This window comes from Melanostigma gelatinosum (genome assembly GCF_949748355.1).
Source record: "Melanostigma gelatinosum genome assembly, chromosome: 20".
NCBI classification, from domain to species: Eukaryota; Metazoa; Chordata; class Actinopteri; order Perciformes; family Zoarcidae; genus Melanostigma; species Melanostigma gelatinosum.
Window position 1 is genome coordinate 5,343,807 of NC_136653.1, and position 26,198 is coordinate 5,370,004.

The 26,198-nt window shown below is 44.5% G+C and overlaps 1 protein-coding gene across 1 annotated transcript in view; it reads right to left on the reverse strand.

Moving 5' to 3' along the window:
• LOC306794040 (supervillin-like) overlaps window positions 1–10,177 on the reverse strand; it is a 53,983-nt gene extending 43,806 nt beyond the window's left edge. The window contains 6 exon segments of the mRNA XM_079291902.1: window positions 2,206–2,929; window positions 3,011–3,153; window positions 3,395–3,458; window positions 4,666–4,757; window positions 5,886–5,949; window positions 10,115–10,177. Coding sequence (XP_079148028.1) covers window positions 2,206–2,929; window positions 3,011–3,153; window positions 3,395–3,458; window positions 4,666–4,757; window positions 5,886–5,949; window positions 10,115–10,172 — 1,145 coding nt within the window. The 5' untranslated portion in view covers window positions 10,173–10,177.
• Between the last annotated feature and the right edge of the window lie 16,021 nt (window positions 10,178–26,198).

Sequence of the window (26,198 nt, forward strand, 5' to 3'; positions counted from 1 at the left end):
TGACCTTTGTTCATAACATTTTACTACCAAGTCTTAAAATGTAACCATTCATTTTGACCCACAGATTCCCTGTGAAAAGGTAAAGGAGACGCTCTCCTATGTGCTTCTTTCCCGTCAGGCCTCCCATGTCTTGATCAAGCCCAGCTGTGGGTCACAGTTCTGACCGTGGAGTCACACTGTGTCGCCCAGTAACTCAACACCCTCCCTGCATCGCCAACACACACACACACACACGCCGGCCAAGTGTTGAAACCTGAGAGAGGGATTTAGGAGCAGCGAGAGGAAGCGATGGGATAGGGAATGACCGCGTATAGTCGGGTGTAGAATCATCTTCATCTCTTCGTTAGCAACACGAACTGAAGGGTCAAACCTGGTCGAGTCCTGGGCTGGGCCAGCTGGTTCTTACATCACAGATGAGGAGTGTGCTGATACTATCTGTACACTATCACAACACTCCTTAGCGCTTATCCTCTGCAGCAGCAATGAATCCATCTGCTGCAGATTAAAACACTAGTACTTTTAAAGATAGACTTTTAGGAAAAGGAACACTGGCTGTCCCTTGGGGTCTTAAAAATCAGATGATAAAATGATGATGAGTGCTGTTCTGTTGGGAAAAGCAAACGCTTGAAGAATAAACCCAGTTTTTCACAGTCATGTATTTAATGAATCCCTGATTTAGTGAGCACTGGAGCTGGTAATCAGTATTGACTAACACAATTGAAGGATAATTCCAGTTTATTACTTTTTTGTTGTATTACTTTTGTTTATTAGGTTTGTCAATCATTTCAGGGGTAATGCTGTTTGGAGGGCATGTCCATACCAAATGGGTCGGTTGCTTGGCTCCCAGTATTGCAGGGTTGTTCCTCTTGGCCACGCAGATGTGGAAAGCATAATTTGGGTTTAATCTGTCATTGCAAAGGAAACTGTGTGTGTGTCAGGGCTGGATTAGGCCAAATAGTGTGCCCCCGTGAAGAAATTGAACTATGGGCCCCTGTGCGTCCCTGAAATGTGGGCCCCCATGAGTCACCCCTGACATGTTTCCCCAATCTATGTTGCCCAGAACCTAAAAACTGAACTGTCCTTCTAAGGTGGAAGCTAACCCTGTCCCAGGTTTGCTGTAAATCAGTTAGTCTACAGATCAAACCATGTAAATTAAACACTGAAATATCAAACATATTAAAACTAGATTTTGAAACAGAGTCCCTCTACAAGACAAGTCAAGTCAAAAAGCAAGAGCCACAATAGGGCGTTCACCATTTCAGTTTTACTGGTATATCACCAAACAAATGCAGACAATCAAGTTACCATGAAGACAATCTTGAGCCCTTGGGGGCCCCTGAGGGTCTCGTGGCAGCTTACCTGCTTGGTATTCCAGCCTTGGTGCAAGCACAACTACTGCAAGTACGGCACAGTGTAACAAGTTGAACCACAAAAATCGGTCTGAAAACTGTGATGGATATTAACAACAGACTGATAGCAACCATTCGTTCATCTCAAGTTGTGATAAACTGGAACTATCCTTAAAGGAAGCAGCTGGTGCTTTTATCAGCATTGGTGAACTTCTCAAAGACAGGCAGTTATCTTTAAGAAAGTGGGATCAGCCACAGAGCCAGAGGTTTACTTGATCCGAACAGCCTCGGAAATGGCTCTTCCCAACAAAACAGCAACATGCAGGCTAATGAGAGTTCCTTTGGGAATGAATTGGCTTTTCTCAACAGATACACTTGAAATGTCTGGAATAGAAACGCAACACAAACAAATATTTTGTATCAGTCTGCCTGGTATATTTTACAAGGCCAGCTGTGGGTCTCAAAGAATGTTCCAGAACAAGCTCGGGTTGCCTGACCCGGTATGAAACCACAGGACGACGTTGGACATGTGTGGCTAAGTTGGGACCGAGACAGAGAGGAGGGAAAGTCAGTTGACAGATAACACTGTCACAGAGCGTCTATCTATTAAAGAGAATACAGCAGAGTTCTAGCCCACATGGAAAACATTGAACCCTGTGTATGTGGATTTGAAGGGGAGCTGGGTTCTGGACCCTAGAGGGGGGACTGGTCTGCTAATGAGATAGCATTAGCCACAGGCCAATTCACAGAATAATATCTACTCTGCTTCATAAATTGTGAAACGAGGAAAAGAAACTACCTTGGATATAAATAGGAATCAAAGACGATGAGGGCAAAAAGTGATCAGACCACTCACCCCTGTCTGCTGAGGATGTTGTGGGCCTGCTGCTCGATGAATAGGTCCCCAGGAGACACCCCGTGCTTAGGTGAGGAGAGGGAAAGGTGCCTGCTCAGCTTGGGTGAACTGGGTGGCATCCCTGTGACAGAGTAGTCCTTGGCGGGAACCCTGGCAGCCGAGGACAACGATGTCACGTCCATGTATGAGGAAGAGGACGGAGGCTCGGGCGGAGCAGCTCTGCGTTGATTCTCCAGGTTCATCAGCCTCTCCCTCTCTGTAAAGGAGTCCACCCTGGTCCGACCCATCTCGTGACCCGGGTCGGGGTGGCTGTGCTGTGGTGCCGAGCGTCCCGCCCTCGGGCTGGTGGCGGAGGTGCCGGTGTAAGAACTCAGGGCTGTGTCCCGCCCGTCCTCCCATACCGACTCCCCTCGGATTCGCCTCTCTGAGCCTTCCGAATCCTTCCGGGTGCGGCGCGGGGGATGGTCCGAGTCCGGCTCCTGATCTAAAACGATGCCGTAGCGCTCGGCCAGCTGCCTACGCCGCTCCGCCTTGTAGCGGGCGATGCGCTCGGCCTTGGACTCGAGCTCAGGGGCACCGGTGGTGGAGGCCGAAGTGTATACAGGTTCCGTGTGGCTGGAGGACTGAGGGTCAGGTCTGCAGGGAGCTCTGGACTCTCGCTCCGGAGCCGCCAGCTGCATTTCTGGGATTTCGAATCCCTCTATGCCATACCGCTGGACTGTAACTAGGAGGCACGAAGAGAACACAAGTCAGTTATCCACATAGAAGCACAAACAAAAGAGTCAAGGTGCTGCACTTGTCTCACCTCCAAAGGACTCACAGGGATCAGAGGCCCTTGTGTATCGTGGTGTGTCCTCCTCCAGAAGCCGGTTGGCCACTAAACTCGGCAGCAGAGACGGCTGCACCTCACCCTCGATGCCCTCCAACCGCCGAGCTATACGTTCCTTTCTGCACACACACACACACACACACACACACACACACACACACACACACACACACACACACACACACACACACACACACACACACACACACACACACACACACACACACACACACACACACACACACACACACACACACACACACACACGAGGAGGCAGTAGTAGTCAACCTGAGACGTGTTATTATCCCCCACAACATTGTCGTCATCAGAAACTTTATACACTCATCACCACCTTCTCACCTGTTCATTTCCCTGTCACTTGTGCTCGTGGTATTGCCTTCAAATCGTTTCCTCAATTCCGAGACTAAAGAGAGAATAAACAAACACAATACTGTTATGGCTCAGTAAAAAGGAAAACCTCGGTCTTAGCAGTGCTATCCAAACCAAACTGTTCCCGAAGACAGCTACGGGTATTTACAGGTTACATTTGGATTGCAGATGTTTTGTTTGCAATGTTCCTATAGAGACTATGTTGTCTGTAATTTACCTACTTTCAATATTTAAGAAAAATGTATACATAACTAAAACACAAAGATATCATTTTTAGTCTGTAGTCAGCTTTTCGTGATTTAGATATCAGAAACACGACAATTTTGAGTGGTAACTCACTTAATCTGAACATTATATGAGCAGCAGAAAATACAATTTGTAATGCTTGTTAAAAGTATCTGACAGCCATCTAAAAACTCCTTGAGCTACTTAAAATAAATAGTGGAGGTCATGATCCACAGCTATTAACTTGAAAAGCTTTAAGTGGCTGTACTTAATATTTTCATGTTAATAATTGATCAAATGGTTTACAGAGTAGACAAAACCATTTGTTGGGAGTTTACTAGACAGAGTTTCATTGTGACCCGGGATCAAGTTACTTATGGTATTAATGGTAATAAACTACTGCTAAGCCAGTGATGTATGTCATCGAAACCAGGGCAAGCCCGAGCCTGCACCGGCTAAGAATGAGTAGTTGCTGGTGTTACCTGAACATTTTGTATATTTGTCTTCGATATGAAGAAAAAGCAAGTTTGATTCGAGATTTGTTTGAGTATGAGTTTAGCGAATTCTGGTATTAATAATGATAAAACAAAAAACAGCTTTTGGAACCAAACCCCTTTTATGTGAAATCTTCCTTTAAAAGTTGAAAACAATAGAAGTTTCACGATCCATAGAAATTGGTATTCTTTACAATTTCACATCCAGTCTCTTTTTTTATTGCCCAAATCAAGACTTGTAAAAAGTGAATCGTAACAGCTTGTCAAACTAAAATATTCAGGAGGACTTAACGCACATCTCTCTTCATTGGGAGTAAATGGGGCGATGCAAGTGCAGCGTTTTATATTGTACAATATACGAGGACTGTACATGTAGAAAAACTGGTTCTAGACAAATCTTGTCATGACTCCACCTGGCAAAGAGGCTGCTGTTGCACAACAGTGATTTTCAAAAACCCTGGGAAAGTTGACATTGTGAGGGCAATTTGCAAGCAGGCAGAAATACTGAAAATCCTTACTCACCTTTGGGGAGATTGACCAAGAGACTAACATCTATATCCTTGGTGCTTTTTGACGGGTCGTCTTTTCCGTTGAGGGAGAATTCTTTCTGGAAGCTGAGGGGTGCAGGAAAAATACCAACGTGTTATTGAAACAGGGCTGGGAAACGGCCGGGTTTGTTTATAGACCGACAGTGGAAGCAGTTGTGAGGGGCTCAACTGCAGGAATCTGAATTGGATCAGAACAGTACATCCAAATCATTAAAAAAAAACATGTTGTTGGAAGCAGGGCCTGTTTGAGTGAGTTTCAAGAATCTAGTCGATCAGACAATGGGTTATGGATGAAGCTACAAAAATACAAACCCAATCATCTAAATACAATTTTGATTCGAACCTGTAAATTTCATCAAGTCATTTATGGATTTGATTCACAAGTCACAATGCCGCTGTAACAGAACCGGCAGTGGATTGCTTACGTGAGGAAACGGCCAAGAATTGGGGAAAACATGACTTTGCAGTTCTGTCCGTTCCAGGGACCACAGAGTTGTGAACACACTGGTAAACATAGACATCACAGATCATTTTCTATCATAACAGCATATGTTTTCTTGACTGAAATCTCCCAACATCTCATTCCTACAGGCACAATGTTTCCAAGGCACAGGCACACCCACACACAGTTTTGGCACCAACTTGGTGCCACCGTGCCCTATGTCCTCCTCGCTGCCATGAAGGAAACTCTCTACTGTAAAAGGAGGCCAACGTGTAGACCTGGTGGTGTACTGGATACCCGGCCTACGACATGATGCTGAACAATCCTGAGTTTTGTGTTTTTTACAGTGTGCAAGCAGTTTATTTGGGGGAGATTCTAAATGAGACATGTAGAATTAAATGTTTTTGATGAAATAGCACAATTTTAAAGCTTCTTTTTGGCTGCTTGTTGTGACTGAAGTGTTCGTCACACATGGTGTGTTGAAGGACTGTCTGTAAAAGTCATCATCTTTCAGCTTCTGGCAACGATTAACGGTGTAGTTTTGGCGTTTTAAAGACAACATGCTTTTCAATCCCACCGGTGGGTTTTGGGGATCTGAGGGTCAATGCTTTAATGGAATAGTGATTATTGATATCAAACATCTTATACAGACCAAGGTTTTTATTCACTTGGTCTTAAATAAGGTGATCTAACACAACAGAAATGAAAACATGATGAGACTGGTTAACACAACAAATGTTCGCATATCTTACCTCAAAGCTCTTTTCTGCAGCAATCTGGGGTTGCTGAGTTTAATGGGGGTCTCACTCCCAAGTCCTGTGGACAGAAGAGAAGAGTGCAGCGTTTAGTAATGTCACAATGCTCATTCATTTCAATTATAAACAGCAAAACCTCCTGTTTTAGCTTTTAATGAGCACAAACACGTTGCAAGGTGAACCAGTCCGCAGGTCCCTTGGCACATAACCCACAGTAATTAAGTGGAAAACAAGTAATGCCTTCTGACTGAATACATCAAGTAATAAGTGAACTGTGTAGTTAAAGTCTGATCACACGTCAAGGTTGCAGTGCCGCTGAGACGATGCCAGGAGGTGCCGAGCGCATCAATGTCACAGGGCGCCACTTTCATACCCAAAGTGAATACAGATGGGGGACAGCAGGAAGAGGCGGTGAGAACCATATTGTCCAATTCCCCTAAAAGTCTGTTGTCTATTGGAAAAATTGCCCAAAGTCCACCTGCCTACAGGGAAGTAGAGCCTCATTACCCTGATTACGTTTGTGTTTGACGTATTACAAAACCATTCAGAACCATAAAACCAAGTCCCGGATTTCACCCGGGGGACATTCTGGAGGTATTGTGGCCGGGTGATGTGCCTCGTTGCTGGGGCGGTATGAGCCGAGAGTGGCGGGGTGTTATGGAGGTATATATTATTTATTTGTATCCACCTAACTTCCACTAGGAAGCCACGTCCCCACCCAAACCTAACCCTTAAGAGAGTCACGGTTACTCCTGAATTTTACACGCGGGCCTTTATGGAGGTATTGTAGCTGCGTAATGTTCCTCGTTGCTCGGCCTGGACGAGCGCGTTTCTGCTAGAGACACGCGGCGTGTTGTGGTCGTATTCTGACCGCGTAATAGGGAGAAGGAGAGGCGGTGGTGGAGAGGGAAAAAAAGGTTAAAATGTTGATTAGAAACGTATTTATAAGACGTCAAACACAAACGTAATCAGGGAGAAAATCCGTTTTTGGTCAAACGTAATTGAGAATGCATTTTAGCTTTGGGGGAACGTAATTTTTAGGAGACAGTGCAGTGAGGTTCTGGCTAACAGCTGTCTGGAGCTCTCTTATTTACGTCGCCACCTGAACACCAAGCATGCCAGTGCAAGTCAGAAGCCCCTTACATGTTTTATATAGAAATTGGAGGAGTTACAAAACAGCCCAAAAACAACTGCAGTCTCATTCATGTGTTGGGTCTAAAAAAAACGCACTACGGGCTTCATATCTGGTCACAGAATAGCAAGAAAGGGGCTACCGCACACAATGACCCAAGACATGTGCTCACCAGCTGCCAAAGAGATGGCGAATGTATGATTGGAGAGAGAAGCAAACAAGTTGGACGTGATCCCGGTGTCCAACAACACTGTGTCGCGCGCATCGATGCTTTGTCCGAAGACATCCTGGCTACATTAGTCGGTCGCGTGAAGAAGAGTGAGTTTTACTCTCTGCAAGTAGACGAGCCTACAGATGTGGCCAATCTGGCCAATCTTCTAGTGAACGTCAGTTACCTTTCAGAAGGCACGGTGCAGGAAGAGTTTGTGTTTTTTATCTTGTAAACAAACGCCACGCGCGAGCAAACTGTTCTCTCAATGGTCCGATTTTTATGCGGCTATAAATAGGCTCTGTTGCTTTTTTTAAGGTGTGGGGGATTAGGGGTGCGTGATCCCGGTCGGGATGTAGAAGGGGGTGCGTGGCCTAAAAAGTTTGGGAACTGCTGCCTTTAAGGAATGTCTGCATCAGTTATTTACTTCAGACCTCAAAACGTGTGGTTTTGGCTGCCCTCGGACCTCGGAGTAGCCAGAGCCGCGTAATTTCGGGACAAATGTGGTCCCAATTCCATCCTCTCCAAGTTCACTTCAGGGCCGCCTGACTCTCCCACCGCTCCACCCAGAAAACCCCTAACCTCTCCAGATCTGTTAGTCCCCATTAAGGATGTTTGGGTTGATGCCTTAAATCCCTCCTACTTACGGTAAGCAAAACATCATTTGAGAGAAACTACTGCTTATTTGGAGAGGGCTGTGTGCCCTGTGTTTGTGTTCAAGGAGGGTCATGTATTGTTTCAGCTGGGGGGGGGGGGGGACACATGACTCATTCCTCGCAAGCCTTGAATGATGATCATGGTTATCTGAGCAGTTTGTGTTTTCTTTTGAAAAAGGTCCAAAGATTAGGTTGATGAAATTCATATTTCTTTACATTTCGGTAAACCATTTAAAAGTCCTAGCAGTCACTTTTTGCACTGTAACCGTGGACGTACAGAAAACCAAATGTGTTACTTTGGATACAGATGATACCATTGTAACATGATTACAAAGCAAGAACTTAGTTATATAAGGAGCATACGTTTTTTAGGACATTCACCTTAAGAGACAGTCGGTGCAGTGAGGTTCTGGCTAACAGCTGTCTGAAGCCCTCTTATTTACATCGCCACCTGAACACCAGTGCAAGTCAGAAGCCCCTTACATTTTGTTTATATCAAAATTGGAGGAGTTACAAAGCAGCCCAAAACAAATGCAGTCTCATTCATGTGTTGGGTCTATGAAAAACGCACTACGGCCTTCATATCTGGTCACAGAATAGCAAGAAAGGGGCTACCGCACACAGTCACCCAAGACGTGAGCTCACCAGCTGCCAAAGAGATGGTGGAATGTATGATTGGAGAGCGAAGCAAACAAGTTGGCCGTGATCCCGGTGTCCAACAACACTGTCGCGCCACATCGATGCTTTGTCCGAAGACATCCTGGCTACATTAGTCGGTCGCGTGAAGAAGAGTGAGTTTTACTCTCTGCAAGTAGACGAGTCTACAGATGTGGCTAATCTGGCGAATCTTCTGGTGAACGTCAGTTACCTTTTCGAAGGCGCGGTGCAGGAAGAGTTTGTGGTTTTTTATCTTGTAAACAAACGCCACGCGCGAGCAAACTGTTCTCTCAATGGTCCGATTTTTATGCGGCTATAAATAGGCTCTGTTGCTTTTTTTAAGGTGTGGGGGATTAGGGGTGCGTGAACCCGGTCGGGATGTAAAAGGGGGTGCGTGGCCTAAAAAGTTTGGGAACCGCTGATTTAGTACATTATGGTCCATTTAGAGTCAAACAGACCATAAAGCAGGGGATGCTTTAGGGTGGGGCTACTTGAATGACAGGTCACTTTTGCTACCAGAGTCATATACGATGTCACTCCTCCGCAGTCCAAACATGGTCACTTCCCTTCACTGATCGCAAAAAATCACTATGGCAACGGCCAAAAACCAAGATGGCGAGAAACTCAGTTTTACAGATCTGTCGACTAAATCAACGAATCAATTAGCCGACAAAATCGTACGAGTGTTAGTGGACAGCCCAAGTGACTACACAGCTCGTTAGCAAACGTCAATTTATGTTCACACAATATATTCAAGAGACACATTTGTTCTACAAATGATTCTCTCATTCCTGTCTTAAATGCTCCTAAACTGCACAGCAGTTTGTACTCAGAGTAGGTTAATTAGAAGTGGATGGTGCAACACAGCTACTAAGCTACAATAAGTTCAACATTTTGGACCCTCTGCTCCCTCAGAAGGTCAGCGCTCAGTCAAGATGGCTTGCTACTGGTCAAGTGCGCACATTTCAATGTCAAAGTTCCCCAAAGTTAAATTATATGCCAAGAAGAGAAAAAGAAGAAAATACAGATTTACTTTGACCTCGCAATTTCATTTCAAATCAACAAAATGCTAAATGTTGCCATTTAAAATGCCGGTAACACTTGGTCCTTTGACTTTGGGCTGACTGTCTGGGTAAAACTTTAGATATCATTGGAGGTTTAGTTATTTGACATTCAGACAATTCATGTATTTTATGATAGTGATGAGTAAATATTGATAAAAGATTCAGAATGTAAATGTGGTTTGTTATCCAGCCACAATGGTAAAGCATAATAATACAATCATGCACGCGTGAAGCCTAGAAATAGCTTCTTCCCTAGAACAGCCCCTTGCACCGTTAGAGTCCCTTATCTCTGCTACGTAGTGTCCTTGGAGGCTACAGCTGCAGTGCAAAGGACAGCTGGCTAGAAGGCAGGACAGTGAGCAGAGAGGAAGGGAGTCTGCAGTTTGTTCCCTGCCAACTTCTCAGAGCCGAGATTCCCAGCTCCGTAACCGGAGTTACCCTGTCCCCGAGCTCTCAGCCAGAGCTCGCACATGCACCGAAGCTGCAGAGCCCCGAGTCTCTGCCCTTACCTTGGCTGCAAAACTTGACATGAGTCAGGTAATTCGAGATCCACGGGTTCCGATACATGTTGGCAAGTCAGGGGAGAGGGAAAGACCAAAAAAGAAGGAAAAGAGAGAGGGGGGGGGGGGGGGGTCAGCTGCCTAAGAGGTGATGCAGCTGCAAAAGCAGTTTGTCAGTGCTACGGGACAGATAGAGAGGGAGAGACAGAGGGGAGTCAGGTAGAGATAGAGGCATAGAAGGGAGGGAGGGAGCAGAGAGAGGCGTCCCAGCCGCAGTGTCGGTGCAAGTAAAGGTGGTCCTGGCAGAGCGGAGGAGTGGTGAAGCTGTGGCTGTAGCTCTTCTGAGATGCACTCCTCCTCCCCCCCACACCGCTCCCTCTAACTAGCCGCTAAGGGCTACCCAAGTGCCCACTACCACAACCTGGGGCTGAAAGCCGCTCAGCGCGGGCTAAGCTCATTAGCCGAGGCAAGCAAATTAGGCCCATCCCCTCGCTGCAGATTGGAGCAAAGGGTCCCTGTGTGCTTCAGAATGAGCCTCGCAAGCGCAGAGGAGGAGTATTTGTGTGTGTGAGTGTGAGAGAGAAAGAGACAGAGACGGTTAGGAGTGTCCTGGGGAGAGTGCTGCCTTGCTTTTGGCTCGCACACATGAGCGGGATGCCAAAGAAACCGGTGCATAGCGTCAGAAGAGGAGGGGGGAGAAGAGAGCGCACAGGCAAGGGTGGATGGGAGTGGAAATTAAAAAAAAAAAAAAAAGTGAGCAGGGAAGAGCAGAAAGTTAAAATGACCCTCGCAGCCAGATGAGACATTCCAGTCGTCTCTCAGCGGGGACAAAATAAAAGGAACAGCACGCAGAGTGAGTGAGTGAGAGGGGGGGGGGACAGATAAACATAGCAATGGTGAGACAAAGTTAGGGAAGACTGCGAGAGTGTGTAAACAGTAATTCGAAACAGAGAGCGTGCTACGTCCACTTGGGTGTAATGCCATCATTGCGCTTAACGCAGTGGTTCTTCCTAGAGCAGCTGAAAAGAGGCCCAAGGGGGGCCGGTTAAGTAGATTTATTGACAGTCCAAAGATTCTCCTTTTAACACGCTCATCAGACGTTTCTCAAAGCACACACAAACTCACTCCCCGCAAGTCACGGTGTGCGTTTGTTTTAGTGTGATTACGCTGTGAGTCAACGGCAAGACAAAGGCACTCCACACCTATGCATCAATATGACGATGACGTGCTTATCGATGTGCCGACACTGCTTGGAGCAAAGAAATAAAACTGTGAGTGGCGTCTTATCTTTCTGCAGCACACAGGGCTGAAAGCTGTCACCGCCAAGCAGGCGGGGCATCCACACAAAGCAGATCTACTTCATGGAAGCGGTCGCAGACAGCAAGGACAGGGAAGCCTGAGAATGCTATTCCCCCCGTGATGAGATTCTCAGGAAAGCACGGATCTGAGTGCATTTCTTCGAAACTTCTCGTAAATGTAAGCCAGGCTGTCACACCGTCACAGACCAGGCTTTTCACATCGTAACGTTAGTCGAAACCACGTAAATGGGCCAAAAAGGGGCCGCACAGGTCGCCCGACCGACTTTAGAGGTGAGATGTTTGGATCAGTGGCGGCTGGTGGAAAATGTTCTAGGTAGGACCATCCTATCAATTTCAGCAAACATCCCAGTATGATTCAATGCAAAAAAAGTGTAAGTATCAAACACGCATTATTACTTGGCAGTTAAATATTTAACATGTATTCCAACACGAAAACAATCAGTCAATAACACTTATATAATATAATATAACATGTTCATTTATTGAGATGCCCCTATGGACCTTGTTATAGGAGGTAAAGATCAGGAGAAGTAAACATGAAGTGTAATTATGAATACTGATGTTAAATTAAGCTATGAGTTTTCACTGTTAATTTAACATCTCTGTTACATGTTGATGCCTCCATGACCAAGTTAAGCAGATGAGACTGAGGACAACTATAGAATAAAATATGTTCACTTTGCATAATATGTAGCTTGACAGAGTTCTCCATGTGTGTCCTGGTGTTCTCATGTTTCCTTACCTCCTCATCCCTCACTCCCGTAACTGTCCGTGCTGGATCCGTCCCAGTTGTTTTAAAAAGCGAAATAAATTAGCATAACGTCATCCAGCTAGCCAAACCGGTCTGGTGTACAGCTAGTACAGAAGCTTCGCATGTACTGCTTCCCTTTCCCGCGAGTCTGCTGTCTGATTGTGAGGTCAGGCTGATCTGATATCAGCTCTTTGGCTGCAGAATCTCCTCAAAGTTCTCCTCTCAAACGGGTCTTGGAGGAGGAGTGCTCACACTGGCGCTCGCCTGTAGAGACTTCTCCTGACGAGAACGCACAGCGAGGGGCCTGATCGTTCTGGCCCCAAGCTGAATCTATTTGAGGGCGCTGATTGGCTAAATTGTCTGTCACTCATTTATATCTTGAATCAGCAATTGGCTAAACTGCTTCATAGACGATTAGGCCCCCCAAGCTGCGCGTTCTCAGAGTGTCGTGCACACAGACAGAGAGCACGAGCAGAGAGCACACAGGCGGAGAGGACGAGCAGGAAAAGCATATATTTTGCGCAGATATCATATTTTACACACATTACTGGGTACATTCCACAGTTCAAAAATACAAATATTGACAATTTGTATAATTTTTTCTTTTTTTTTCTTTTTTTGTGTGGCTCATGGTGGGGCCATGCCCCATGGCCCTCTATTGACCAGCCGCCACTGGTTTGGACCCTTCTCTGAGATGAGCTCATCTGGCTCAGCTTGTGACACACACTCACGTCACAAACAAGTCAATTCACACTGGGGTTGGGAGTTACCTGCACGCAACTATTAAACTCTGGTATTTTCAGCACAGGTCTTCAGGGGTAAGACGGACTGTAATTCATTAAAACATACTGCCAGTCTGACAGCAGGTGTTCCATAAAGTAATGAAATAATAATAATAATAATACATTTTATTTATACAGCGCTTTTCATGACACTCAGATACTTTACATTAAAATAATCATTAAATAAAAACAATACACTAAAAACAAAGTACACAATAATAGTCACACATTAAAAGCAGTTTTGAACAGGTGAGTTGTGATTTGAATGTGGGAAGGTCAGTGCAGTCTCGGATGTGTTTGGGGAGAGAGTTCCAGAGGGAGGGTGCAGATATGGAGAAGGCTCTGTCGCCCCATGTCCGGTGCCTGGTCCTGAGTGGAAGAGACAGGAGGTTTGCATCAGAGGAGCCGGCGGGATGGAGTGTGGTGGTGAAGCAGGTTGGTGAGGTAGGAGGGGGCCTGATTGTGGAGAGCTTTGTGAGTGAGGAGAAGGATTTTGTATTCCATCCGTTGGATCTGGGTGAGCAGGCGAGCAGCAGAGTTCTGGATGTACTGGAGTTTATTTAGGATTTTGGATGATGTGCCATGAAGAATGCTGTTGCAGTAGTCAATTCTTGAGGTGATGAAGGCATGGATCAGAGTTTCAGCAGCAGATGAGGAGAGTGATGGGCGGAGACGGGCCATGTTTTTTTAAGTGGAAAAAGGCAGTTCTGGTGATTTGTTTGACGTGGTGTTCAAAGGAGAGGTTGCTGTCCAACATGACTCCGAGGTTGCGGATGTGTGGAGAGGGAGACAGAGTGGAGTTGTCGATGGTGAGGCAGAAGTTGTGACCGGTTTTGGTGAAATAAAGTAAAAAGCATCTGTGAATTATCATTTTGAATTGATCTGGGGATGAATGCAAGTCGGAGTAGTTTTCAACAGAAACGAGTAAGATAATGAGATTAGCGTCAAACAGAACAAAGAGTGCTTCGGTGTCAGCTTAACCTCAATCATCACTCAACGTAGTTCAACTAGCTTTCAACTTTGAACAAACTCAACTGCTTTCAGCGCTTCCATTACCAACTGACATTTCACTGCTTTTAACATCTCACACTTCAGGTGACAGTTAAACTGCTTTCAGTTTCGACTGTTCGACTCAATTAGACTGCCTCAAAGGTTTAAAAATGTAATGTTACGAGATGCAAGTTTCCCAATCGATCCGCATTTTCTTTTAATCAAAATTAAGATTTTATTACCTTTTGCTCTGCTGTCACAGCCCACGGTACAAACCAACTGACTAGAGTGCACATCTCTTCGTTTAGGGTGCTATATGACGACTCAACTGTTTATAGAGCTTAAACTTCACATGCTTTCAACGACTACGCTCTTTTCAAAGCTCAAGGGGCCAGTATACTCGGGCCTGGACTTCTAAACATTTAAATGCACCATCTTCTCTGTTACTTGTAACAGTAATTCTGTTCATTACTTGACACATACGTAATATAATACGATTTTTTTATTTTTTTATTATTATCTGCCCTCAAGCAGCTACCATTTTGCAGTTTTCAAGAGAAAGCAGAGTCAATGAACATGTAACTAGGGTTGGGTACCGAAACTCTGTGCCAATATGGCACCGGTTCCTATACGTCCGGTATCTACCGGACTGAAAAGCAACGCAGATTTCGGTGCCTGAGCCGATTGAAATGCTTTTTTTTACACTACTCTGATGGCTCCGTCCTGGCAGCAGGACTCTGTCCTCCGCTCCTCACTCATAGTATTATTACAATGGGTCACTTAGCGCTGCCGCTCATAAGCACAACAACACAGGCACGCGAAAGCTTCTTCGTCGAGGTGTACTGGCGGTTGGCAAACGACGAATTGGCGCATTACCGCCACCAACTGGTAAAATTAAATAGGTCATGAGACGTGTCGTAGTTTGCCAGAGAAGGAAAATATGCTCATATTTCTGCAAAATAATTGCTGAAGTTTGAAGCTGCAGTGTGTGTACAGAGTGTGTGTGTTCTGTATTTATTTATATTTATTTAAGTATACTGTAAACTGTTAACAGTTAACAATTGTTCATAGTTAAAAAGTTTGAAGCCAAGTGTTTTGTATTTATTTATAGTATACTTTAAACAGATAATACATTGTTCAATTTGAAGAAAAAAGTATCTGTTCAGGCACCGGTATCGTTTTAAAAGTATCGTTTTAGCACTGGTATCGGAAAAAACCCAAACGATACCCATCCCTAATTATAACTACACCAGATCTAGTGCGGTAACCGTTTCATAATGCCAAACTGCTCTGTGAAGCACCTTTTAATGGCATCAAATACAAATCAGCGATGTTAAGCTGTCATCATCACCTCTGCACCTACCACCATCTGGCCGTCTGACTTGCATGTAATGTTTGTTTCTTTGACTCATCTGCTTCAGGGATGACATCAGACCTACAAAACCGCCCGACAGCTTCCACCCTGTTATTAGCAATAATGAGGCTTTACTGCCAAGGACGGGCAAGACCTTACAGGTCGCCGCCATGATGCAACACTGCTCTTCTTCTCTAATCTTTGTGGGGGATTGTGGGATTTATTCAGACAGTAAAACAGGCACATGAACAAAGAAGCGTGTACGGAAGCTAAAACGTGCACAGGAGGACTTAGAAGAAATGGTATTTACTCGCCGTTCACATTGAGTGCTGATTAGTAAGTACGCTGCTGCAGGTGTGAGGAATGTGAGCGTATGTAGTGCTGCATTAAGAGGACATACTTTTGCTCCCCATCAGCCAAAAAGTCAAACAGGAAGTTGCACTTCAAACAAACTAAGTAAGACCAGCTGAGTGTCGACTTCAAGAGCAAGCTCGGATTTTCATCATGCAAATTAAACTTAAATTGTGAAAGTTTAGTAATGTGTCAGAGTTTGGCTGTGATGAAGAGTTTTTAAAAATATTAGCAATTTATAACCCTTTAAATCCAATCAATCTTATAAGACAGGGACAAACCTTCCCGTAAGTGGCCCATCTGCTTTGTTGAGAAAAATCTGTGGGAACCGATTTAAGTTTGCCTCTGCAAACGCTCACACAGCGACCATAAACCGGCGCAGGATGGTTAGAGAAATGACAGCGAGGAGACCAGACACTGGCGCAAAGGTCAGTGAGAATGAAGATTTTACTCATCTCTGCTGCCGCACTGCAAAATTTGACAAAGTGGTGAAACAGATATGTCCCAGGAAACCTATAGCCATTTAAGAAAACTACGCTGTGACCCTTATAGGTTTTGAAGACCATAGGACTAACGATATGTTTTTAATTGAAACAGACAGTTGACAATAATTTGTGCTGATGTCTAAAAGGCCTTAGTGGTGACATTTTCATGCCAAAACATGGAGGCATTCAGTGCTAGCCCCAAGCTTTTGTTTTGTTCTTTCCGTCTGAAATACTATTTAGACCATGTTACTCTAAGAATGAAACAAAGACAACAGCAACAAATGTGTGCATTCATGTCAGATTCAGCTGATTTGATGGTTTACAGACGCCTGAGGGTCAGGACTCTGCATACAAGACATTCAGACTCAAAGCTCAATTTTCTGAAGAAGGGAGTGCATGTCTATGCAGAAAAGTGCAGGTGTAAACACTATAAAGAAGTTGAATAAATGTAAGATAACAATATACTCAAATAAAAGAGAAATCAGTTAACTCTAGGCATCACATGTCTTTCTCATCTACCTAACCCTCTCGTGTTTCCCTGTCTTCGTGTCAATTAAGTGTAAGCGTGAAAAGGAGTTGAGGTTTGATCTTAAAGTTTAAGGCAGTTGAGTTGTCAGTTTGTGCTGAAAGTCACCAACTGAAGAGCAAGAGCTGAAAACAGTTGAACTTTTAGCACAAGTACAGGGACGCGAGAAATTAAAATGTCAGTCGATGCCTAAGCCCTGAAAGCAACTGAAATGTCAGTTGACACACAAGCACTGAAGGCAGTTAAAGTGTATTCTCTCAAAGCCATGTCACTTTTTTTTCCGCCAGTGCGTGTCAGCAACCCAACCAACCCGACTTGAAACACGGACCCCGTCTCTGTGGGTGTGACTTCTTTTGTCTCGTCATGACCACTTATATCTATAAAACCAGTGTGTTCAAAGTTCTTTATAGATCTAGCCTCTAAAAGAAGACTGCTGAACTTGACAGCGGTTACCTCAATCACGTCAGTTGAAACGTTAATTTATTGATAAAATGTTAATTATGATTACAATGTCAGTGATGTATTGGTAAGGCGACACCACAAGAAAGCCACTTCAGGTTTTTGAAATGAAACTGCATCGCAAGCGAGGCGGGTTATGTTTAACGTCATAATAACAGAACCTCTCCACTAATCATCCCCCCAGATGTTCAGTCGGCTGCTCTTTCAGAATGGACGCCATTTCGGCCTGGACAAGCTCACATGTGCAGCCAGTCAGTGGGTCATTATTAGATAAACACTTCCAGACAGTCCGTGTTTGCACTTGGAGTGACCTCAAGCGCGCGGAGGCATCCCGACAGGTCTGCTCGGAGAGAAGTGAAGTGCTTAATGGCCGCATCACCGTCGCGCTCGGAAACTCTTTCAGATGAGAGTGAACATTAAGAGAGAGACAGAGCGAGGCGAGAAATAAGCAATACCAGGGCTCGTCTCCTGCTTCGGGCGCTTTCACAGCCATCTTAGAAATAAAGTACAGATTTATGGCGTCCCCTAGGAAAGATATCCGTCCTGTCTGGCGAGAAGAGTTGCGGAAGGGATCCAGCTCGCACGGCCCTGCTGTCTCTCTGCAGGAACATAACAGAGCCTGAGCCTCAGCAGCATGGCCATAACTTCAGATGTGGACGGGGGGCAGAGAGGGAAAGGTAAAGATATTTATATGCACACAAAGGGAGTTAGAGGGAGGAAAGCTGAGGCTAAAACCCCATTTGCAAAGCTGTTTGATGTCTTAGTACTCGGCATGATGGGATTGCAGTATGAAGCAAACACATTCCTCTATGTGCCCCTTGAGCTTCAAAGAGTCAAAATGCCATGTTAAGAAATAAAATGGTCTTTGCAACATGTCTCATGAAAAGTGGTTCGACATTAAATCTCGACATTGAATTTGAATCCGGCATCGAATTCACTTACTGAACCAAAGTTTTCTTTATCAAATCTATTCAGGTTTCACTTTTGACAAGTTCAAGTACTACAAGTTAAAGGAACTCTAGTGTGACCTGTTTGGGTCGCTTGCATTAAAAGGCATTTCGTGAACACGGTCATCCAAACCACCGCTTGACGGGTGGGTCTTGATCCGGCTCCAACAGAGCCGTGGTGCTGTTGGTTTGTGGCGCAAACCCGAAGCAGACCAACTGCGGGATTGTGCGATAGTGGTTATGAGATTTCAGCATGAATACAGTTGTATTTACAGAAGCCATGTACTTGTCAAGGAAACTGTCGAGAAAGTGATCTCCTGTATAGTTATGAAGACTGATCGGTAAAAGCAGTTGAAAAGTCAGTCGAAGTGTTTGTTGATATGCAGCTATTGGCAGCTGTTGAATGTTGATTTGGTAAGTGGGTCCAGTGTGTGTTCTACTCCATGAACTTTGGAAGTTCTTCATTCAAAATGGAGGAACTGATGAAATATGAGAGCAGTCAAACTAATTTACAAGGGACAGTTAACCCCAAAATCAAAAAATAAATGTATTTTTATTCAAACAAACATGTGTCTTCTTCTCACAATTGATTGATATTGCTGACCGCTACAAACGATAGATCAATACAAGTGGGACAGTAAAGTGCTGTATCCCCAAATGGGTCCATGATGTCATCAAAACTGTCCAATGAATGAGGTACCCATCAGCCCATATGGCACCATATTTAGTCCTCTTGGTTCATTTGTAAAAAGTCAGTGTGACCACAAAATGGACCACAACTTAAAAGCAACAATGTTTCTTTTTCTCTCTTTGGTCTGAACCTAATGAACTGAACTGTGCATGCATACATGCATACCTTTTTTAGTTCACAATATTGTTATAAACAAATACGTTTTCATGTTATGTGAAAATATCAATAACTGTAAGAATTGGAAAAAAATCTAATGTTTAACAAATTCAGATATTTTACAATCTTGCAACCAGGACACAAAATGGAACCATTTATCAGAATGATCTGCCCGCCAATCTGTCCTGCTATCTTAAATATCACTGTGCATATGTACCTTTAGTGGCACCCTGTAAGCTGCAGGGCCTCTTTGGTCAGATATGAAAATCCTTAAACGTCAAGAGACACTCCTGAACCAGAGCCTCGAACCTCATTATCAACTTCCTTGTCTTAAGTCTTTGAAACTTTACAGTCGCACTGCAAATAGATACACCGCAACAACGCTGACCTTCTCTGGCAATAGTACGGTGTATTAACACCCAGTAACACACACACACACACACCTCAGCATTCCCAAAATAAAACAGATAAGAGCGCTTAAGTAGGAGACTCTGTGACTTTAAGTGAAGAGCGCCAAGAGGTCCAGCAATGTGTGCCTCGAGGCCCATCACAGAGCTTAAATTTGGCCCTGGGCATCAGCTATACCTCCGTTAGATTAATGGAAGGATTAAGGTGGTGGCCTATGGTGCGATTTTCTAATAGCAGAAGGCGGAGTCTTTGTTAAAGGACAAATCAAAGGGTCATCTAAATATTGTGGCGCTGCAAAAAACGTCCTGGCGTACATATTGTACAGTCTTAACAAAACATTTATTATTTCAGATCACCACAAAATCAAACTAACCATTTTAACATGAAAATGAGAATAATGATCACACATCATGTCGCAATTGCAATACCACTCAAGAAATAATTGCTAAATCAAAATCCATAAGCTCTAAATTCCACCCACAGATATTCCTAAACTGTTATGGATCACCAATCTGTGACGATCAATACTATCAGGAATTTCCTACTTGACACCTTTCGAACTCAAGAACATACACCAAAGCCTGCCATTTGCTTCCTGCTATACAATTTCAGGTCACTGTGGTACAGTTGAAGTCACTTTGTCTACTTCTGGCCAACTATCAATGGGAATAAAAAAAAGGCATCAAAAACTAAAAACACGAAACCACATTTTTCACGTTGACTTAAGACTGTTCCTTTTCCTGCACCTAAATAAGTACGATACTAAAGTGAGTGGGCTGCACACTTTCCACACCCATAACTCCACGATTAATTTGTTACTATTTAAATCCATAAAGCAGCATCTGTTTCTTAACGATGAGACCCTCGAGGCGCATGGTGCACCTGAGATCCCGAGACATGCGTCGACACTATCCGATTCAAACGGTGCTCTGGGAAACACATGCACAAGTCAGTCTTCAGCTGTTGAATAAACACACATGTGCGAGCTTCAGTGAGACACATACAGCACATCTGGTCGGTAAGACAGAGCTACGGCACCAGACACACGATCGCACTTGCCAGGGAATTTGTTTCCATCCCTGAGCGCCGAGGACACCTTCCCAAGAACTGTCATCCTGGAGGACGGGAAAAACTTGATGGAGAGAGAGAGACAGAAAGAGCGCGAGTCAGTGGTGGAAAGCTCGTGTCTCTCGTTTCCCCTCCAGAGTAGTCGCAGTGCGAGGTGAGCCAGCCGAGCGGACGCCGCCATTGGCGGGCTGAACCAAATGGAGCTGCAGTGATCGGTGCCTGGCAGGATACACCTTTCTCCTGAGTAAGAGCCTGGGAACTCTGTGAACTAGAGCTCTGTGCAGGTCTGCTACATGCTCAATCAATGGCGTAGCTATAGGGTGGCCAAAACTACGGCTTGCTGTTATTTAAATGGCCCATGGTGAATTTTTTTTAATAAAGTAGAATATGGCTTTGCCACTGCACATAGTGCATTCAAGATTAACACTACATGTCGACTGAATTTGGCAGATTTACATACAACTAAGGGCGACTTAGCACCAGTTACATAAAGACTAGTGTTACACGATCATTTATGGCACCCGCTCAAATTTTCAGATTTTCCTATGGTATCTTTTTCACCAAACCATGTTTGATCCCCCCTTTCCACAGCTTCTCATGAGTCTATCTGCAAAGACTTGCTGACAGATTGTCAACACCCGGCTGGCGGTACTGTACGGTCGCACTACTTCGCCAGAGACTATCTGTTCTCTCTCACTTATTGTCCTTTTCTTCCAGCTGATACATCATCTTCTAAAAACCAATCCAGCACCTCAGCCAGACTGTGTAAAATAGACAATTCTAAGGGAAGGTCCAGAAACTAGTCACTAATCCAACGTGGCTGATGTGTTCCAATGCCACAGCTGGGTTTGGAAAAAATTCTTATTATTGTAATATTGGTATAAAGACAACATGACATGTGGCCAATACCAACGGATTCTGAGAGTGTAAAGCACATGGCGTCTCCAATGATGAGAAATAATTGCAATTTTTTTTAATGCATGTATTTGTGTCACTTTTTGTATCTTTTATGAGTGTTAAACTAACAAAATCATGAATGCTTGCGGTCTGTGATGCACCTCTGCCACAGCAGCTTGTGTCAGAGATCAAGTCTGAGGTCAAGCTCAAAGTCCCACGTGCTATTAGTAGCTCATCATGAATCACCACTAATTCGATTTCAAACTGGGGCTGGTGAGTTTAAAATAAAAAGGAAAACGCGGTCATTGAGGTGTAAATATGCACTTAAGACCCACCATGTGAGACCACCAGGACTAAGCCTCCTGTGAGACTTTGGGTGCTACATAAAGCCTGGAGAGGGTCCGTGTGGGTCCCTAGACAGGGACACTTTGACCTCATCTGGCGGAGGCAGACAAGGATCCAGTTACAGTAGACAGAAGTCACTACCCCAACTGTAACTCGTGTCAATCATTTGCTGGTTACACCTTCTCCATTGTGACCTTCTCTTTTGTTTGATATCACTGTAAATCGAATATCTTTGGTTTTCAGCTGTTGGTCAGCCCAGAGGCCCCGAAACCAAACCAGTTCTCATATGCTTGCATACTAATCAGTTAGTATATAGTTACTTGATTTAAAGCAGCGCTAATCAATATCATCCAACATACAGAGCTAAAAGTAGAGCTGGACTCATATTCGTATGGTGACACTTGGGTGTGTGAGGCTGAAGTCCTGATATATTTGAATCAATCAATAAAATGACTGCAAACAGACAAGCCTTGGGCATTGTTGATTGGAGAACACATTCAATTCGAAGACTCAACCTTTGATTCCGAAAAATTGTGATGCGCATTCACAACATTTTCAAACGTTGTACGTCAAAATGTAACTAAAAAAACCACCACATCACATCTTGAACTATGGTGCCAGTTGAGTCTGACAAAAAGGATCAAATGAACAGGATGTGGAGTCTACTACAGAGCTGACACACACTGTGCAAGTCCAGCTATGGTGACAGAACAGTAAACAAAAAAGGTCAGCCCAGGCCCTATTGTCCAGCCTGTGTTTGGTAATCCCTGGCTGTTGACAAGGGGGGCTGCCGGCTAAAATAAGGCTCTTAACAGCCGTATGAGACATGTTCAGTCATAGTGCTTCGCTCAGTGAGACATTAATCCGCATACAGGCTGAACGGTTTGTCCCCGTTGTCCCCAAACCCACTGGTCTTTCTCTGTATGCGTGTCCTTTGATGGAGCAGCTCCTGTTAAAGTAACAGGAACAAACTCTCCCATCTTGACAGGCGAATAAGCCATTAGCGGCCCCAAAAGGAAAATGAAACACTCAAAATGATTACCCGGACCACAGCTACATCAATACTGTGACTCGTGAACACAGCGCACTTCCTCTCAACCCCCCCCCCCCGCCAACGACAGTCTGACAGCACCACCGACAGCTGAGGAAAGTGACAGTGACGGCAGACAACATCTCCTCCCATGCTGGAAATCAGATCAGACCTCAGCCAATTAAGTCACTGTGAACTAGGGCTTGTGTATATTTGGAGCAGATGGCAAAAATAAACCTGATCGCTGAGGGATCACGATTTAAATGATGCATACAAGGATATCAGAATTACATTTCTTGACAATCAATCACAGGTTTAAAACTTTTTTTTTTAAAGACCCATTAATTGGAGGCAGTAGCTACATCACAACATGGGTTTTGATTGTTGGGTGTTGAGCATAGTACTAAAATAAAGACATGAGTAAAGACAGGGCTATATAAATGGAAAAACTTGTGTAAAAAAACGGTGTGTGTGTGTGTGTATTGCCCCGTTGGGCAGGACTATTTCTGTCTGCGTGCCCTGACAGAGTGAGAGCAGGTGCAGCACAATGAACAACTGTAGTCTCACCAGCCAGTCACTCACCGCTGAATGAGTCACACATGATGGAGCTCAGTCGAGTTGAAATCTCACCCCGGACCGATCATTTCCTCGACTCACATATACACAGATAAATACTCTTCACAGAGGTACGGATATCCAGATGACCACTTCCAGTTGAGAGATCGGAAGTTTCACATATTAGAAAGAATCTGAACATGTAATGAATTACTGACACACGGAAGGTTTGCTGGGATTTGTTGCTGAGCTGCTTCTAGGTCAAAAACACAGAATCCAGCATGGCTCTCACCGTCGTATCAGAAACGGTTAGATGTACCAGACAGAATGGAGTTTCACTCAATTAAAGAAAAAGGAAAACCGTATGTCCTAAACATTAGGAATCTCCCTGTATTGGCATCGATCCTAAAACCACCAAATATCTGTGATGACCATAAAAATAAAAATAAAGGTCTCACCACCAAAGTCATTAAATCGGTAATCACATGAAAGCCACATACCTTCTTCACGTTGGGTGTCTTGTCAGAGTGCCATGGAGTCTCGAGTGTTTCAGGTGGTTACCGTTAGAAAGTCAGCTTAAAGTCAGAGTCTTACTGGTTCCACAGTCCATGAGAAGGTCAGAGCTCTGGAGGCTTATGAGACAGGACTACTGGGACATAAAGATAGACTGGTCCGCAGGCCCCGGACAGCTCACACCCACCACCCACCACCCCCCACCCGCTTTCTATCTACAGCCCTCCTTTGGGGGCGCATGTGATGTGGTTTGGTCCACGGCAGGCATGAACCTGAGGGGCGGGGTGGGCGGTTGGTAAATTTAGAACGGTGCTTTCCCACTCCGTCGGGGTCCAGGTCACTCAAATGACGACAGTGTCAAGTGGCGTCATGAGGCCAATCAAACTGGGGGCAGTGGGAAGACAGAGCTGAAGGAAGAAAACGCTGTAATTGATGGATGTATATCACCAAAAAGGTTTGGTGAAGTTAATGGTCATTGAACAGTCCAAGTTCTCCTGAATATTCTGGCATTTAGGTACAGACAACCACGGCTATTTCAGATCTGTCCTCATTCAACAGGTCAACATGGTCACAAATGTTAAGTCGATCATCAAAGAGTTGGTTAATTAAAAATGTGATAATCTGTCCTATGACAGTTCTTTGCTTGTTTCAAGTACAAAAAGTTTTGGCTGTAAATAAAACTACAGAGCAAATCTCAAAATGAAACCTGGGCTACTTGTTACCTTGTTTAAATAAATAAAAAAGTCTTCGGGTTAGGAAGGTTCCAATGAGTTGCACCCCTACATTAGAAAGGACAACTCCTGTTTAGTTGGACTTTCTCCACCCACGATTTTTCACACCCCACATGCCCAGTTTGTAACGCAGGCTGTATGTTAACAATTTGTAGTCTCCAAGCCCCAACTGAAATAACCCTGATGACATCACTCGGTTTGTTTTCTAAAACGTAAGAAAGCTCCCCCCTGAGAAACACAGACCTCATACAACTCTCGCCACATGCTGCATAGGACTCTGCATGATCAGTAAACTGTGTGAAATACGTGGAGTGCCCCTTACATGGTTAAGTTGTAATGCAACTTGTTTTCATGGAAAGTGTTCCAAATTGAATCCAGTGGGAAAATCCATTTAAGGACCTACATATTAAGGTTTCGATGGCACTCAATCTCTCCGAACTAGACGTCTGCCAGTCTCTGGGGTCAAATCAGCTGTAAACCCAATAATCCCTCATAACTACCGAACATAAACAAACTGGCCACACACAAACAAACTGTGTACCAATCACAGACAGACAGACTCTTCCATTAAAGCCTGACGATTGATAAACAACAATAACTGTGAAAGTGTTTCATATTCCCCTTATTGAGTCAGTTCTAACATTTGCCATGAACTGTTGGTTTCCTTGCGGTTGTTTGCCTCCACCAAGCAGTCACGTTGCAGTTTACGCCCATGTCTGTCCAAAAATGTCATCGTTTATACATTAGTGTGAAATTGTCATAATAAGCATAAAAATGTTTGAGTTATGGCCAAACCGTGTTTTGTGAGGTCAGGGTGACCTTTGAGCACCATAATATCAATCACTTCGTCCTTGAGTCCTGGTGGACCTTTGTGCCAAATTTAAAGAAATCCCTGAAGGCGTTCCTGAAATATCCTGTTCACAAGACTGGACTGGATGGACGGACAACCCGAAAACACCCAGTTTATGTTGCTTCCATCCCAGCAGATATATGAGGTATTTTATTCCATCAGCGTTTGGTGTTTTAAATGAAATGTTATTCGACCCGTAAGTAGCTGGGGACTCGTAGCCCATGGGACAAGGTCAACCAAAAGGAAGTGGCAGCAGAGACACTAGAGCAGCGGTTCCCAAACTTTAGGCCGCGCACCCCCTTCTACATCCCGACCGGGTTCGCGCACCCCCCCCCCCCCTTAATAAGAAAAAAAAGAAGCAACAGAGCCTTTTAAGCCTTCATAGCCGCATAAGAATCGGACCAATGAGTGAACTGTTTGCTCGCGCGTGGCATTTGTTTACAAGATTTAGTCCGCTGTTAAATGTTGCAGTGTGAACACAAACCGAACAAAGGAGCAACTGCAACAAAGCAAACGAACTGAAGGTGTGAAAACGCCCTGAAACACTGCAACAAAGTTTCAATAACTTTCAGTGACACAAGGCGTCACTTTTAAAGAGCAATACGGATGCGAGCACACACGCACAGGCTCAGAGGCAGATTGCATCACATTTCATTTACAATTAATGAGCGACTAATGCAGCCAGGATGTCTTCGGACAAAGCATCGACGCGGCGCGACACAGTTGTTGTTGGATCATGCACAACTTTTTTGCTTCTTTCTCCCCAATCATACATTCCACCATCTCTCTGGCAGCTGGTGAGCTCACGTCTTCGGCGATTGTGTGCGGTAGCCCCTTTCTCGCTATTCTGTAACCAGATATGATGCCCGTAGTGCGTCATTTATA